The following is a 16488-nucleotide window of genomic DNA, read 5'->3' as shown; positions in this document are numbered from 1 at the left end:
CCAGTGGTTGAGTGTGATAGCTGTGTTCATGATGTACTGTGGTAAACGGTGTCTTGTAGTTTGTAATCACAGTTTCCCAGAGCCTGAGGCAGCAGATCAATTGTCTTGTTTTATCCAATCAATAGTAAGAGATTCAGTTTACAGTGATCAAACAGAGAGAGGCAGCAAACCCCCACAATGGAGAAGCTGCAACCAGAGGAAGTTTATTGTTTTCGCTTAAAAAATTCTTCAGCAGTCAACTGATTATCAAGATATGTGGCATTTGATTTTGTCTTAAATGACCAATTGTTAGATGCTTGTAAAGAAGCTCAAACAGCAAATACCTGCTTTAAGCTTCTGCAATACAACTGGTTGATGTGCACATATATTACCCCAGAAAAGCTGAATAAATTTAATAGTAATATTCCTGATTTGTGTTTTAAATGTTGACAATCCAAGGGAACATTTTTATGCTGTGTGTGGGAATGCAACAAGATAAAAAAAAGTTCTGGGAAGAGGTAAAAAAATATGATAGAGGAGATTTTATCTGTTGAATTAGCAATGGAACCCAAATTTTTCTTACTAGATTTTTACCCAAAAAAATATAAATAAAGGTTCCTTCTTCCTTTAGTTGTATTTTTTGGGGTAAAGAAGGAGCAGATCCTTGTAGATCTATGTTTGTTACCAGCAAAACGGATGGTAGCATTGTCATGGAAAAATGTACATAAAACAAGTATTGGTAAATGGTTAAATAAACTGTCTGCATGTGTATTCTTAGAAAAAAAATTACTTATTATTTGAAAGGAAAACAAGAGCTCTTCAAAAAAGTACGGGGACCTTTTATACATCTGGAGCAAACTAATGTGGAAAGTTTGTTGGATCTGCGGAGTAATAATAAATAAAGTGTTAAAAATCAGACCAATAGTTTTAGTCTTAGACGCAACCTTTTACTGTAAGTCAGTGTTGAGTGAGGAAATTGAAAACATAGGTGTTTTTCTTTATTTTCTAATCTTTGAAATATTCACCCTTTGTGAGTATTTATATTGTGCTGCATCTCTTCAACCCTCTGCTGTGTTTTCAGGTGGGTCCAAAACCTGTGCTGACCATCCCGGACGACCCCAGAGTCATCGGCTCCTTTGACCTCAACCACTTCTCTGTGCGCATCATGTCTGTGGACTACCAGGCGTCTGGCCCCGTCCACAGCCCTCACGCCGCCCCCGGACCTCGCCTCAACTTCAGCGAGGACTCCAAAGTGATCCTGGGAGATTCGGCAGAGGATGCTTTTGCATACGTTCACCACGTGACCCTGTACGACCTGGAGGCTCGGGGCATGGTGCGTCCTTTCTGCATGGCCTACGTGTGCTCGGACCAGGCGAAGCTGATGGAGAACTTCTCTGAACTGTCGACGTGCTTCTCTCTGGCGTCTGACAGCCTCAAGACGGGAAACAGGCAGGCGTTTTCTATGGAGCTGCAGAGGAAACTACAAGAGCTTGAGTAAGATCTGGATGTACTCTGATGCAGTAACACTATACATCTACCTATGTATTAGAGCCAGACTGATACAACAGCGTCCTCTACTGGCCACTTGGCTGACATTAAGTTATCACAGACGTATCCAAATTGACAAATATGTCAGCTCTGAGGTAATAGCTAATTGCAGTACAGAAATACTAGAAACAGTGTCTCCATTACATAGTCTGTTCATCAGAGAGCACTGAAAATTCACCTGTAAAATATCCTTCACATAAAACCAGTGAAGAATTAAGGAATTTTTATTTAAAAAATGTTTTTTTCCAACTCTCAGGTATTAACATTGGTCTTGAAGATTCAGTTTCAGTTGGGCTCTGCTACATATTAAAGACCTCTTCACAGGACTGTGTTTGTGAGCGCAGACTGGGGCTGCCAATAGAACATTTTCATTATTGATTAATCTGCTGATTATTTTCTCTATGTTTTGTCTATGTCAGAAAACAGTGAAAAAGCAGTTATTAAACTCTAAATGAATATGAGATTTGAAAACAGAAGGAAGATAAGCAAATATTCACTGTTCCCATTCAGTTCAAAATTCAAGCAGTCTACATTCGGCTCCTGTGGAACTTGCAGGTCAGAGTTCACCTGCTGACTAAATATCATCTCTCTGTTTCAGGTACACACGGCTGACTTTGCTACAGGAGACGGAACGTCTTCCCACGGTAAATGGATTTGCAGAAGTTGGAGAAAAGGCCGGTGAGCTTGAAGCTGTAGAGCGTTCGATCTTAAATCACAGAGACCTCCTCCGCCAGGTCACATCATACCCAAACAGGAAGCTCAAGCAGCCGGACTTTCTGCCATATGACCCAGCTGACTCCCTCACTGATCCCACTGCGTTGCTGCCTCCTGAGCCCTGTCCCTCCACCTCCACCTCCACCTCCTGCAGGTCAGAGCACCGTCTGAAGCCCCTGCAGGAGCTTTGCAATGCCTACTTCCTCTCCTTGATGAAGGAGCAGCTGGCAGACACGGAGCGCCGCCTTCGGGGTGACAGGAGCGTCCTGCGAACTGCTCGTGTCTCACATTTGCTGTCCAGGAGGCTCACGCTCACCAACTTCCTGTTTGAGCTGTGGAGCCCAGAGGACGAGGAGGAGGAGGAGAGGGAGGGCGCAGAGGCAGAGCTACAGAGGGCAACAGCGGGTAAGAGTGGTGTTGAGATGTTTCAGTCAGAGCCAATGAGCCTGGAGTCGTTCTGCTCCTGTGTGGAGGAGATCCCCATCAAACTGGAGGCAGCAGAGGCTGGGACAGTGACCCCTGACCCTAGCATTGCCACAGAGATGACGGGAAGCATGAGCAGTGGCGACAGCATTGAAGTGCTCGGGACTGAGAAGTCTTACCGGACACAGCATGTTGTCGCTGGATCTGCAGAGACACCGGTTATGATGATGGACGCCTCTGTCAGACGAGCAGCAGTGGACACAGGCGTCAGACGCGTGCGAGCGTACGCCAAGCGAGCTAACAGCGAGGACAGCATCGAGGTCCTGAGCACCACCGAGTCCATCTTTCCTGACGACCTCACCGCCATCACAGAGGAAGAAGCAGAGCACCAATCTCTGAGCAACGGCTTTCACAAGGAGGAGGAAACAGTGACAGAGAGTAAAGCCGACAGTGTCCTCAAAGACGAGAAAACACAGAATGGAAGTGAAAACGAAAAAGAACTGCCTGTTCAGAAAGATGACGGATGTGTTGATAAAGACGAGTCTTTAAAGCAAATAACTGTTGGTGGTGGTGTCATGGTCAAAGAGGAGCAAGGTGTAGAGTGTCTGACGAAGAATCAAGTTGAAGAAGGCAACAGTCCTGAGGAGACGTCCAAACTACTGCAAGGTAATGTCTGCTACAGTATTCATTTCTAAAGCCCCATTAAACAGGATTTAGGGCTTTATGTATTAAAACAGTTAGATTTGGAGAAAGCTTACAACTTGTCAGCATTGATTTCTGAAGTACCAGTTTAAAAAGTATCCAGCATCAAAATGTAACTTTGCTGAGCAACAGCAGCCTATGTAGCAACCTGTGGTAATTAAGTCTGTCAAGCCTACATTCCTTATGACCCCTGGCTTCTGGAGCCGGAAGTGCGGCCGCTGCGCCAAACACGCCAAACTCTGTTAAGAATTCTTGATATTTACAAAATGTCCTTGCTAAATATTGGAGATGAACTCTGGTTTTATCAACTTCTTTGTACTTTTACTTGATCAACAGTTCGGCATTACTCGGCAGGTGAAATTAAATCCTACACTTCTTATTACAGTGAGTCATGAACAGCTCAGCTCAAGAGGAACGTTTAGGTCTGCGATTGTTTTATTTGCACAGCTGTACAGTCCTGAAGATGTAACACAGGACAAAAAGCAAGATTTGAACAAATGAGAACAAATTAACATAATTTTGTGTTTTGGAAATGTTTTGTTAATCATTTTATGATCTGTTTTTTTTAATTAAATACAGATGAATTTTGCTTTAATGAGACATAACAAACCCATTTTTACTCCACAGCTGAAGAAGCAGTGAAGTCAATGCCAAAGTGGTCTGACGTTCATCAGACGGTGCAGTCGGTGCCTGACCTCCATGTGAACTTTGCTCCTCCTGTTGCCCTAGCGGAGGTGGACCGCTGGACTCCACCCTGCGCTCCTCTCAGGCTGCTGAGCATCGACGAAGCGTCTGACTGCACCAGCTTCACTGGCTCCTCAGAACCCCCGTCCCCCACCCAGAACATCCACAGCAGCACCCACACAGATAAGAGGAGGAGGAGGAGGAAGGCTGGACTCCGAGCCCTCAGGTTCCTCAAACAGAACTCGTTCTCCCAGCATGCTGTGTTTTGTCTCCTAAGCGGCCGACCGCTGGTTGTCATCGGAGGGGATGAGAGCCTGGTCAGGAAGCTGGTGGACGCTCTGAGTCTCTTCCTGCCTGCTCCGGGTCCTGATGGAAATGCCGTGATGCCGTGTCTGTGCACGCCACTTCAGCTGACTGACCTGCTCACCTGGAGGCTGATAGGAATACACAGGTACGCCATAACACACACACACACAGGTGTCCGGCCATCCTGTCAGCACAAAATCTTCCTGACAAACCCTATTATCTATCTATCTATCTATATATATATATATATATATATATATATATATATATATCTGTTTGTTAATGGTTAATTGGTTAATTCTTGCACACGAGTACATTGTACCTGCTTCAGTTGACTATTAGGTAGCTAAGCAACATTATAGCCATTGCGTACAGTAATGTAATATTTAATGCATCAATTGTACGTTAATCATGAGAATTGAACTGCGTCACCTGTGCTTCTGCCTCGGTGAACTTGCTGCATGTGGCACCCAAACTTTTTACCTTCATAAAGTGTCACAATCGCATCTGAAGAGTCGGTGCTCAGTGGGCCTTAACGCTGAAGCACACTGGGCAGGTCACGCTCACTAAAGAAAGGCTGTGCGTCCCGAGCGTGACGCTACCTCGCCTAAACTGCTGCGGCATGCACGTGCATGTCTGCTGCTAGCAGTTTAGCCAATGTAGCTTTAAATTCTTTTAATACACAATCAGGCACAACCATAAAATAACATGTTTTCTTCCTCCTGACCAGGTCGTCTTCCAGCACTTCGTCCACCATTATTCACTCTCTGACTCGCTATAGCCGTTACTTGTCCCTGCTGGACCTGGACCAGAGGACTCTGCGCTGTCCGTCATACTCAGGTTCTGTCATCAGCAGACTGGCTGATCCACACACCGGCATTAGCCGGGGCATCACCTACCTGCTGCACCTGGAGAGCTGCCTGACTGTGCTGGCCAACCAGGCTCTGCTGTACACGTTTAAACCTGCTTTACAACGTCCAAACGTTGCTGGAGGGAAGAGTGGTACAGAGGGAGAGGATTTCCTGTTGGCACGAGGACTCTGCAGCAGTGAGAGTGATTTGAGGGTGATGGATTTCCTGTCTGACCTCATCAAACAACGCCACGCAGGACGTGGACCACCGGTTTTAAGGTTTTCTTACAGCTCAGTGCAACTCCACAGAAATACACACACAACATAGAGTCCACAACACACTGGATAAACAGAATACCCACAACAATATGCACTGATTCCTCTCTGATTTGGACTGACACAGCAGGTCACACATCATCTGCCACTGTGAACACGCTAAAACACTTTTAAGGTTTTTATCTGCTGTGTTTAAAAGTTAGTGTGTATGCATGATTCCTGCTCTGTCATGATGCTGTGTATCTGGATTACTGTAATTGGTGCACTAGTGCCTCACTGGCACCAAAAACCTTTACATGCTGGCAGCATCTACAGCTAAAGTACTGTTTTCTTTTTTGTGTTTTTAAAATGTAGGCTGTGTAATTTAAGCTAATTGAGCCACATATATACATCATGCAATTTAAAAAATTTACTTTTATAGATCCGAGAGTACTGTGAAGGCAGTGTGGTACTGAGGCTTGTGTATGTTAGATTTTAGTACGTCAGCACTTTTATAAAAACATGTTGCTCTGTCATTTAGCTCTGAACTAGCTAAGCTGCAGTTTACAGTTGCGAAACGTTTATTTTTAAAGTTGACGTTTCAGCAAAATTTTGACTGCTCATCATTACAGTCCATCATCCCTTGCTACTACCTCTCTGCCTCTCTTGCTGCAGGTACTGGTAACGGGTGGGATTCGAAACCCTAGACACTGTAATGCCAGCACCTTAGAGGCATTGAACAAATCCACCACACGACCAGGCCCCTTCAGATTGCTCTCAGAACACTTCAGAATGTGAGCTTGATCAGACAAAGTCAATCAAAATCTAATCAGTTCATCCAGTCCAAGTTCCTCTAAAGACATCCAATTCCAAAGCATGTCAGATGGCTAGTATTTGTTTTTGTTTAAATAGCTTTTCAGTTAAATTTCACTAATTAGCAGTGATGGAGGAAGTATTGAGATGCATTATTTTAAAAAAAAGTATAATACCACATTGTAAAAATACTCAGTCAAAGTCCCACTTAAGTAAAACCAGTGTGAAGATAAGTATTCAGTCTGAAATGCTGCAGAATAGAAGTATAAAGTAGCATAAAATGGATATAATCAACTGGGATACAAGTAACTCACTTTCCTTGGTAGAAAGTAACTAAGAATATTTGCTCAAGTACTGTACTCCTGTATAGTTGAGGTACTTCACCTGAATAATTCCATGTTAAGATACTTTATACTTATATTTTATACTAGGGAAATACTGTACTTTTTACTCAACATTTATTTGAAAGCATTACTTTTATGTTTTGATTGTGTTTGTATTAATACAAAACATAATCAATACAGAAATGATGTGTTTTTATATATCATTCTACCTTGCAGCATATGAAGTAGTTATGGTGGAGCTACTACCTTTACTACTTTAAGTATATTACCTATGTATTTGTACTTCAGTAAACTTCTGAATGTAGGGTTTTTACTCCATAACAGTATTTCTACACTGTGGTATTGCTACTTTTACTTCAGAAAAAAGAGGCTTTTAAGCTTTAAACTGCAGCTGAGACAGTGCAACAGCTTCCCTCTGGTAAACACTGTACTTTCATGTTTGTAATTTTAATGATGCAAATATGAGCCGATTTGAACATGTGTGTATTTACTCTGAAAATAAAGTTGTACATTTTACACTCAAAATCTTAAGCAATAGTTCAAGAATCCAGAGCAACCAAGACATTAATTTCCTTTTCTTCCATAACTTGACCAAAGTAGTTGGAAAAAGTCGTCAGCTTTCAGTCATGTACTGTTACATAGCTGCTTCATTTATGATAAAAATGAAAAATCCTAAAGTCGTTCCAGAAAATAACAAACATAAACACTGTTCAGTCAGAAAAAAAAAAGAAAATCCCACTATGCAGAATTACATTTGTGTCCAGTTCAGACCACGAGCCCACTGAACAAACACTGATCAATTCATTAAAGGAAAAAGCCACATATAGTGTCTATAGCCTTTAAATTAAATGCAGAATAACAGCAAGGATGTTATTCTCTGCATCATTACGACAACACCTGGTTAGTGCAGATATAATCTGACGTCTGTATGACGTTGATAACTCTCAGTACTCAACCCCGTGTGGAGGAGACGTCACGGCGACCACAGTGAGTCAGGTCTTTGACGAGTCTGGTAGGAGTATCGATGTGCAATCACGACAAGCTGAAACCACCAAAGAACAAAATGAAGTTCAGCAGTTATTTAAAAAACATTTCAGCTGTAAAAAGTTTTTTTAATAATCACATTTTGATCATCTGATTTTAAGTCTCATATTACAAATTTGATTAATTGGGCTGAAGTCTTGCCATTTTATGGGGCTGGTAATGCAAGAGAGGATGTGCAAGGAGGGAAGACGAAATACGACTATGACTCATCTACTCAGACTTTAAATATCTGAACATGATGGTTTGTGTCTGCACTAAGACTGTACTAACTGAACAGACTCAATGGGACAGACAGACATTTAATAAAATGTCTCACTGTCTTTATAACTGTGGTCTTGTAAACCTTCGAGAACAATAACATTTAAGGCTGCAACCAACAATTATTTTCATTATTCATTAATGTGCTGATTATTTTGTCTATAAAATGTCAGGTAGGGAGAAAAAAAAAAGTCCTGTTTTATCTTCTCAACAGTCCAAAATCCAAAACTATTCAGTCTACGGTCATGTCAGCTATTTTTGTTTTCTTTTGTTGATTGACTCATCTATTAATAGACTTATCCTTGCAGCTCTATCATTTCATTTTACAGTCCAACAACAATATTGGTGTTTGAACAACCCCCAAAGAAGTGATGTGCAGTTCCAGCTTCGTTACCTTATAAGTAGAATGATCTAATCCACTTCCACAGAGAGGAAGACAGATTTTGAATTAAAAATACAAAGATCTATGAGGTTATTGCTCCATAATCTCCAAATATTGTGACTTACAGTTTATGAATGTATCAGTAGAGTGAGAAGTGCTTGCTATTTAAAAAAAATGACCCGTGCACACCAGTGTTTAAGATACCTGGTGGAGTTTTTGACTTCAACTAGTGTGTGACACACTTTACTGCTGACCACAGATGGCAGCAACGCAAATGTGAAGAGCGTGGAAGAAAACAGGCCTCCGTCAGCTTAACGCTGTTCTGCTGATAGACAGCTGGTGGCAGTAATCAGCCGTGAGTTCAACATATTAATGAGGCCTCAAAGGTTTCACATGATGTGTTTTTGTAACAAACTCCACAAGGTATCTCAATATAAAAAATATATGTTACTTGCTGCTAAAAATAAAAAGACACTAGAGACTTTTCACTTTCAAAGTGGATTATGACGGAAAAAAAAGACATGAGGCATGAACAGCTGATGAGACTGTGGGACTTACAGCTGACGCTGTGACGGAGCCATCATTTGGGAGGGGTAGAGTCTAACAGCTGCTGGACTGCCTGCAGAAAGAAAAGACACAAGGTTTAAAAAAAAAAAATCAACACCACAGCAGAGGCAAGATCCATAATGAAGGATCACCACAGGGCAACTTACAGTAGGTGCTGATCACCACCACATCAGGAGAGGACATAGGGAAAAAAGGCAACAGATCAGATCCACAGCCTCTTACTGCCTTTAACAGTCAACTATAAACAAAAATAAAAACTCTACTGCTGGTATTTCCTGGCTGTAAAAGCTGCTGTGCTTTCGTTGCAGCAAGTTATAAATTTAATGACTCACTGATCCCAGTTCTCTGAAGAAGACAGAATGGGTATGATGGAGTGAAGAAAGGGTAAAGAATTATCCCCATCTGACAGAAACAGAAACAAAGAGATGCAGTGTTATGTGGCTGTGTTGCACCCCAGGGCAGCTGTTCTTTTCGCACACAAGAGCTGTTTTCTCTTCATTTACAGAAACACTGAAGAGGTTTTCACCACTATTTGTATCTTATGCACAAGGATGCCCATGTACACAACAAGCAGAAAAAATTTACACTGGACTCTACTGGACCCTCACACACTCACTGAAATCACTCACTAAAATTCAGAATACTGACAATATAATATATGTTAAATGTGTGTTTGATGATGCTGAACAATGATCCTTGGTGGGTGTGACGTGTCCATATTTGTCTGGTTTTCAGACACTGTTATCTTTGAGTGCCAAGTCTTGGAAATTAACATGAACTCTAAACAAACTCTAATGTGTTAACTCTGATATGACATAAATAAAGCATTATCTAGGAGGGCACTCAGAGAAAGCCAATGCCACATAACACCGACCAGACTTCAGAGAATCGGTTCTGTGCTTTTTGTGTAATCGTGCTGACAAATAAACAGACACAGGTGACAACATAACCTACCTTGGCAGAGGTAATAAGAGAGCTTGAGACACACACTTCACCTGAAGCATACTGAAGCCTTGGGAAGCAGTAATGTTGGCTGTGTCAGAGGCCAATGAGGATGGTGGCATGCTGATGCAGTTTCTACATTTTGCCATTTAGACGTTACTTAAGGTTGAAAATAACTTTTTAGCTCCTTTACTGTGTTTGCTGTCCTGCTGATAAATTCTGACTTGCTGTTTTTGGTGATTTAACTCTCAGATGGAGGATAGATGTTGAGAGTTTAGCGCTCTGATTCATTAGTTAAAAGATGCCCACACACCTGTACTGGCTTCCATCTCCTGTGTGGCCTCCTGTACGAAGGAGTTGAGGCGTTCTGCGTTGGAGGACAAACTGTCCCACAGCCACCTGAGAGCCCACCCATTCTCCTGAGAAAGACAGAAAAGTTACTGGTTAATTAAAGATGTTTTAGATCCTAGTTTCAGCTTCATGGCTCATCCAGACATTTGTACAAAAAGGTCAAATGAGAACAGGTTGCTTCTATCATGAGATATCAGTTTGTCGTATTGAACAAATCTTGATGCTTTATCCAAGGTCTCCGACTGTACTGAGGCTTGAGTGTTAACTCTCACATGTAGGTCTCTTTGGATCAAATTTTACAAATGGGTAAATGTAAAATATGGATGAAAAATATTTCACCCATAGAGGATTGTAGGCATGTGAATTACAGTGCATATTTGTTGCATTTGTCACAACCTCCATCCAAGTGTGTCACATGGGAAATTTGTTCCCTAACTCAATTTGTTAATCCATTTAATTTCTAACTTCTAACAGTTTAGGCTATTTTCTAGAGCCACAGCAATTTGTGTCATGAGCAATATGCTCTGAAATGAATTTTTCTTTGTTTGTTTTGACAGAATATAATGCAAAAAAGATGCTTGTGGTAATTTAGACTTGGTGTCATCATGTAGTTTGTCCAGAAGACTGTGTTCTGACTTACAATATTCTCAGTGTCTGCAGTACGTGTAGTAGAGTGTGCACAACTGAGAGTCAGGTGATGTCTAAGCAGAGAACGACACCTACATTTTCCCTTTTTGATACAACAAACATAAAAATCTTAATTTTTTTTACTATCTAAAATCAGCGTAGGCATCTGCCCCAGAAATCCAGTACTGCTCAGGCTTTACCGATTTTTAAAATCGGTTTTAAAAAAGAAAGATTTTAGAAAAATGAGAGATGAGCAATCCAGAACATACTGTGGCTTCTTAACAAATTGACCTTTACAGTGAATTCACGGTAATGTAATGTGATACTTTGGTCACACTGATGTTTAAAGTGTGTTAAATCAGTGCAGTCCTTAAACACATCATGACAGCTTGAATTCTTGGCAGAATAACACAAACTTGGAAGAGAGACAAAAATTGGAATTGCAACTTAGTCTCCCATATAAAAGCGTGATCCAGTAAGTGATGTATCCTATGACATATTAAGGTGAAGAGGAAGAGGACAATACCTTAAAGGTGCTGAGCACAGGGAGCGCTGGACTCAGAGTAGCACTGAGGATCCTCAAACCTAAAGCCCCTGTTACCAACAGCAACAAAGCCTGATCTGGGTACACCTGAAAAAACAAACACACTTATCAACAGTTCATTACCACTCGTTTGAACGCTGGACGTGTACGTCTGAACATACTCACCTCCTGAAAGTATCGTGGGATCTGTATGTTTGACCTGTGCTGCAGTATCGAATTCACAACATCTTTGGCTTTCTGAAGTCCAGAAAATAACAGAGTGAACACCATAACAACCACTAAAGATGAATAGAAATTATAAAAAAATAAATGAGTTGTCAACTAGAAACACATACGTGAAGAAACTGTGGGTTTGGTGCCGGCAGAGCGGTGAATGAACCACAGGGTGTGTTGACAAGTGTGAGTAAACGGGTCCAGCACTGAGACTGAAAACATCAGACGCACAGTCACACATTGGAAAATGCAAACGAAGGAAAACAAAGACAGATTTATATAGCACAGTTCACACACACACACACACACACACACAGGGTGTGGTTTAAATAAAAATACAAATTTTAAAAGCTATTCACAATCACGCAGTCACAAGGAAAAAAAGCTAATTTAACTGTATTAAATGGCTAAAACACAGTGTTAAATGATGCAGATTTCAATAGTCAGAGGAAATTTTTTTTTAAGTCCTCAAGGAAGTCATTCACCAGACTTCTGGGTAAGACTGGTTAGCTCCTGTCATTTCCTGAACAGAGAAGTCCTTAAAAGATGCGAGAAAAGCAGTTTAAATTTCCTTAAACAACAAAGTAACTGCTAACAAAACATATACACATACAACATGTTCAGCCTCAACACTAATTAGACTAATGACTGCTAATCACATATCAAAGATGGCACCCAGGAGAGAGCAATGTTCCTTATTTGTTTGTCTGTGTAACTGCTTTAAAACAATTAATAAGTTTGTTTTCCAGTCAAACTTCAATTAAATTCCAGTGTTTACTGCAGTGATGTTAAGTTAGGTTTAAAAGGTTCTTTTGCTAAAACTCTCCTCCCTGTTAACTGCTGCAGCCTCTTCACCGTCCAGCCTCACAGCCACTACAGTGACAGTAATCTGTATTGATTTGATGTGAAAATTAAGGTTTGCATCAAGGACAATGAGATTTCTATGAAGCAAAGTGAGCAGTGATGAGTGTTGTAGACTCACATCAGAGAAGACAGCAGAGCAGCATTTCTGAACCCTGAGAGCAAACTTCACCAGCTCAGCACGCTTCAGTGGAAAAGCATCTACAGAGAGGGAGGGAGTTTGACCTCTCATGAGAAAATATTTTAAGATTTTCGGAGTGAAAATGGTGAAGTTATAATATACATATGGCTGACCTTTGATTGGCTCCCATGTCGCATCAGAACAGCAGAGCTGTGCTGGCTCACTGACCATCAGCTTCGGTGCTGTTGCTGTTTCAAAGATGCGGAAATAAACGAGGAAGAGGGACGGAGTGAAGCGGGAGACGGGGGGGTTCAGTGAGGGTAACAAACTGTGAAAAGCCGACATGAAGTCTCCCGACATGCACGAGAAGAAAGGGATAAGGTCTTGAACCTGTTCGAAACTGGAGACAAAAACCAAAGTCAACAACATGACACAACCGATCACGTCTAAATGTATGAATCTATGCTTGAGCTTGTATTTTATATTCAAATTTCTGGACCTGCATTTATTTATTTACAGAAAATCCTCATAATTGAGAAGCTGGAACCAGGAAATGTTTGACATTTAGCTTTTGAAGAATTAATCAATTATCAAAATCAGTGTTGTGTATCAGCATGGACCACTACTTCTATAAATGTAGTTAAAAGTAGGGTAGCGCAGGTATGAAATATCACATTCCTGTTAATCCATTAATTGTTTCAGATCTAATTTTCAGCAGCATAAACTTAATAGCACACTTGTAGTACAAACAAAGACAATGTCTGTCAAGTAATGGTGGTTGTTTGGTCGTAAACACTCACAGTTTGGAATCATTGGTCTGGACGACTCGTAGGTAGCGACACAACTCTCTGTACCTGCAGACATGACACAGAAAAGTTTGGTTTTAAAGGCCAAATGTACGTGTGTGTTTACAGCATGGTATATTAATATGGAAGAATGTGTAAACCCATGTTGTACCTGTGCTGTTGCTGCAGCAGCTCTGTTCTCAGTAGAACTACAGAAATCTGTTCAATCAGGATATCCCTCTTGCCTTTGTCTTTGCGGACACCCGTCACATTCTGTCCCTTCAGCACAGACACCAGCAGGACGTCATCCCAGGGACGAACACACAGGCTGCAGCACACACACATGAAGTTACAATTAAACACAAAAAAGCTTTAAAGTGTAACCTTGAAGCACACACACAAGCTTATGAACTATTGCCTCACAGTGACATTTGAACACACACACCTGTTCCTCATGCTCTTCAGCTCAGCAGGGAAATAGAACCTCCTGTAAAAATCCTGCAGTTTCTGTGCAAACTCTGGAGTAAAATCATCCATCACCATCTGTCTCTGCAATGATGCTACAACCCTGAAAAAAAAAACCAAAACACACACACGTGGAAGACGACGGTAAATATCAAGGCGAAATACAGATACGACACATGATGGAGTTCTGTGCATGTGTGTGTTATGAGTGTGTGTTTACCTCTGTAGTAACACCATTTTAGCCTCACTTGTCGTGGCCACAGGAGACTGTAAGATGAAACTTCTGCAGAGAATCATATTAATCAAAGAAATCAATACACAAGAAGGTCAAACGTGAAGGAACCATTAACAGAAAATTTCTAAGTGTGTGTGTGTGTGTGTTTACCCTGATCCTTGAAAGTGTCTCATAAAGTCTTCAGCAGCTCCCAGTCTCATGATGGCAGCAGCTCTGCTGTCCAGTTTGTCTGCTTTGTTCAGGAACAATGACACACACTCGTACACAGGGGTGTAACTGTGACAAAAGAAAATTGTAAATGTTGACAGAGCACTGCCATAACAGGGTCAGAGTTCAAAATGTGATGTCACCAGGACAGGCAGGTAAAATATTTTGGCCTCATGGTAAATCTCACAACTACTGATGAAGTATTTGGTACAGTTACACAGAGATGAGGATGGATCCTAACGACTCACTCATAGATGATGCCTTGCTGGTTTGGTAGGTTCAGACCATACTCCTTTAATGCCCTTCCCTTCAGGAAGGTTGAGAACACTGCAGACAGCTCTTTTCTGAAGTTCTGCAGCATCATCTCTGGATGAGAAGAAAAATACAGCAGTAGTGAAATGACATGTAACTGCAGCCAAACAACAAGTGGTTCAGTCTGAGGTTTTCACAAACCTACATGACTTTTATGTCCATGTACAGGTTTTGTATGAGAGCGAGCACCTGCATGTCGGAGGTGAGCGTCCATTTCAGACAGCGTGAGGTTGAAAGTCTTCAGTCCTCCCAGCAGCGTGCTGTTTCTCAGGTTGTTCCAGAACTCACTCCTTTTGTGGCTGTTGCAGTGACACATGCCGCTTTGACACCATGTTACACACTGAACGAACACACGAACACACACACACACACACACACACACACACAGGACAAAAATGCAGAAAAACTGAAGCTTTCTTTGTGGTCAGTAATTTCAATTCTTGTGGCCGATCACTACCAGTAAATTCAATTTCATCAGTTACATGTGAGCTGGAGAAAAAAAAAAAGGGAAAAATGTGAGTGTAAATTTCAAATATAACGCAATACAGCATCATCTTTGTGCAACTTCTAACATTCAGATTTAGAGATACAGCACTCACTACTGTGACAGAGTGACACTACATTTTGAAACATGTCTGTAACTAAAAGAGGAAAAAATGCCTCTAAAAGGGTAGTTTTCATGAGGAAAGACTTAAAGTTATGCTTCATTTATTCACTGATTCAGTCAGTGGGGCTGTGTATAATCACTGGCATGGCAACTCAAGCAAGCACCAGCATCTCTACAGACCACATCAACACATACTGCTGAGGCCAGCTTGTCACAGATGTAGCAGAAGCACTGTTCACAAATGAGCTGGTTACTGTCCACAGGAACGCTGACCTCACGATCTGTAGGCCTGAGCAGGACAGAGGAGAAGCAGTGTGATTACCTCTGCTGGAGGGCAGTGTTTCATAAAGCGTGTGTGGCAATTTACTCACGTGAAAGGATGTATGGGACAGTCGTAGCGTGCATGAGGCAGCACCTCAGCTCGGCGGGAGAAGGTAATGACCAGGTCTTCGTCCAGAGCATTTTGAGGTAACACAATATCTGAAACACACAGGAAGAACAGCTGGTGACTATTTAATTAACCTGCAATCCAAAACACAGTGCAGGTGTTTAAACTAAACACAGCTGTTACCATTCTTCTTCACCTCCTCCACCTCCACAATGAGAACCGAGGGTTCACTGCATGATATCTCATGTTCTTCATCATCATCATCATCACTGAGGATGATTATTTCTCCTTCGCCCCCCGCTGTACACATCAGAGATGTCTAAAGGGACAGAGAAGGCAGTCAGCAGCTCACAGACATTACAGTATACTCAAAATATCACAAAAGTGTCCCTATGTAAGTTGTCAGTCTGGTCTTTGAGTGAGTCACAGATCAAGCTCTTCATCTTTTGTTCCTCAGTAAAAGCCAACAGGCTTGGATGCATGATTTGAGAAGGTTCATCAATAAAAAATTATCATGCTATCTAGGTGAGCAGTATCTTTGTCACAAAACTGGCTGCGTTGTTATTCGGTAGCCTAAGATTTCCTACACTTTCCATCCCGGCCCAAACCAAATCCCAGTAGTTTTTTGCTTACTTTGAAGGCGCTAGCTATTCGCTATCTTCAAGGCAGGAAATCGAAACTTAAAAGCGTCTAACAACAATCGCCGCTCATGTCAACAGTTAAAGTTTTCACGTTTTACTTTTTACTACGAAACCTAGTAACGTGAATATGATAAAATACATTTAAACTGTTGTTTTTGTTTTGTGAGCGACGGCGTGTTCTTACCTTTGTTGCCCGTGTAACCAAAATAAATATGTTGTTTCGCGCCGGCGTTCTCAAATCTGATGGTACCGGATGTGACGTCTTCTTCTTCGTCGTCTTTATTAGCGGCCGACAAACCAGCTTATAAATATTACCGCCA

The 16488-nt window shown here is 41.5% G+C and overlaps 2 protein-coding genes across 5 annotated transcripts in view; one reads left to right on the top strand and one right to left on the bottom strand.

The window, feature by feature from the left end:
* Positions 1-7143, top strand: part of smcr8b (Smith-Magenis syndrome chromosome region, candidate 8b) — a 9826-nt gene extending 2683 nt beyond the window's left edge. Inside the window, exons 2-6 of one of the 2 annotated variants that reach the window (XR_007813211.1) lie at positions 1061-1473; positions 2126-3330; positions 3994-4501; positions 5087-6603; positions 6706-7143. Coding sequence is in view for 1 of the 2 variants with exons in the window: in XM_018699779.2 (XP_018555295.1) it covers positions 1061-1473; positions 2126-3330; positions 3994-4501; positions 5087-5534 (2574 nt within the window). In the remaining variant the exon portion in view is untranslated. Of the gene's footprint in view, positions 1-1060; positions 1474-2125; positions 3331-3993; positions 4502-5086 lie in introns of both variants that reach the window. The other variant, XM_018699779.2, reaches the window with a different exon arrangement.
* On the bottom strand, positions 7089-16488 carry zgc:112980 (uncharacterized protein LOC503706 homolog). 3 transcript variants are annotated; one of them, XR_007813212.1, is made up of 20 exons: positions 16353-16488; positions 15711-15846; positions 15511-15619; positions 15335-15428; positions 14722-14872; positions 14469-14586; positions 14164-14289; positions 13999-14061; positions 13759-13881; positions 13486-13641; positions 13329-13382; positions 12702-12928; positions 12529-12608; positions 11669-11758; positions 11499-11570; positions 11316-11420; positions 10125-10230; positions 9016-9271; positions 8861-8921; positions 7089-7660 (listed from the first exon to the last, which is right to left on the bottom strand). XR_007813212.1 is itself a non-coding variant. In XM_018699783.2 (19 exons), the coding sequence occupies exons 2-19, from the start codon at positions 15835-15837 to the stop codon at positions 7651-7653; spliced, it is 1872 nt and encodes a 623-aa protein (XP_018555299.1). In that variant the 5' UTR covers positions 15838-15846; positions 16353-16488; the 3' UTR covers positions 7089-7650. The 3 variants fall into 3 exon arrangements, 1 of the variants encoding a protein (XP_018555299.1); XR_007813213.1 differs by lacking the exon at positions 16353-16488 and adding an exon at positions 16161-16330; XM_018699783.2 differs by lacking the exon at positions 9016-9271.

Source organism: Lates calcarifer, linkage group LG5 (genome assembly GCF_001640805.2).
Source record: "Lates calcarifer isolate ASB-BC8 linkage group LG5, TLL_Latcal_v3, whole genome shotgun sequence".
NCBI classification, from domain to species: domain Eukaryota; kingdom Metazoa; phylum Chordata; class Actinopteri; family Centropomidae; genus Lates; species Lates calcarifer.
The sequence above is the reverse complement of the archived record's forward strand: the minus strand, read 5'-3'. Positions and strand labels throughout refer to the sequence as shown.

Bases quoted from the DNA above. Each gene is read 5' to 3' on its own strand.
- zgc:112980 (XM_018699783.2), bottom strand. From the start codon at position 15,837: ATGTGTACAGCGGGGGGCGAAGGAGAAATAATCATCCTCAGTGATGAT. The intron at 14,062-14,163 runs GTAAACACACAC...GATTCTCTGCAG, and splicing joins AGACACTTTCAAGGATCAGG to AAGTTTCATCTTACAGTCTC. The intron at 8,922-10,124 runs GTGTGTGGGCAT...TTCTTTCTGCAG, and splicing joins GGAGATGGAAGCCAGTACAG to GCAGTCCAGCAGCTGTTAGA.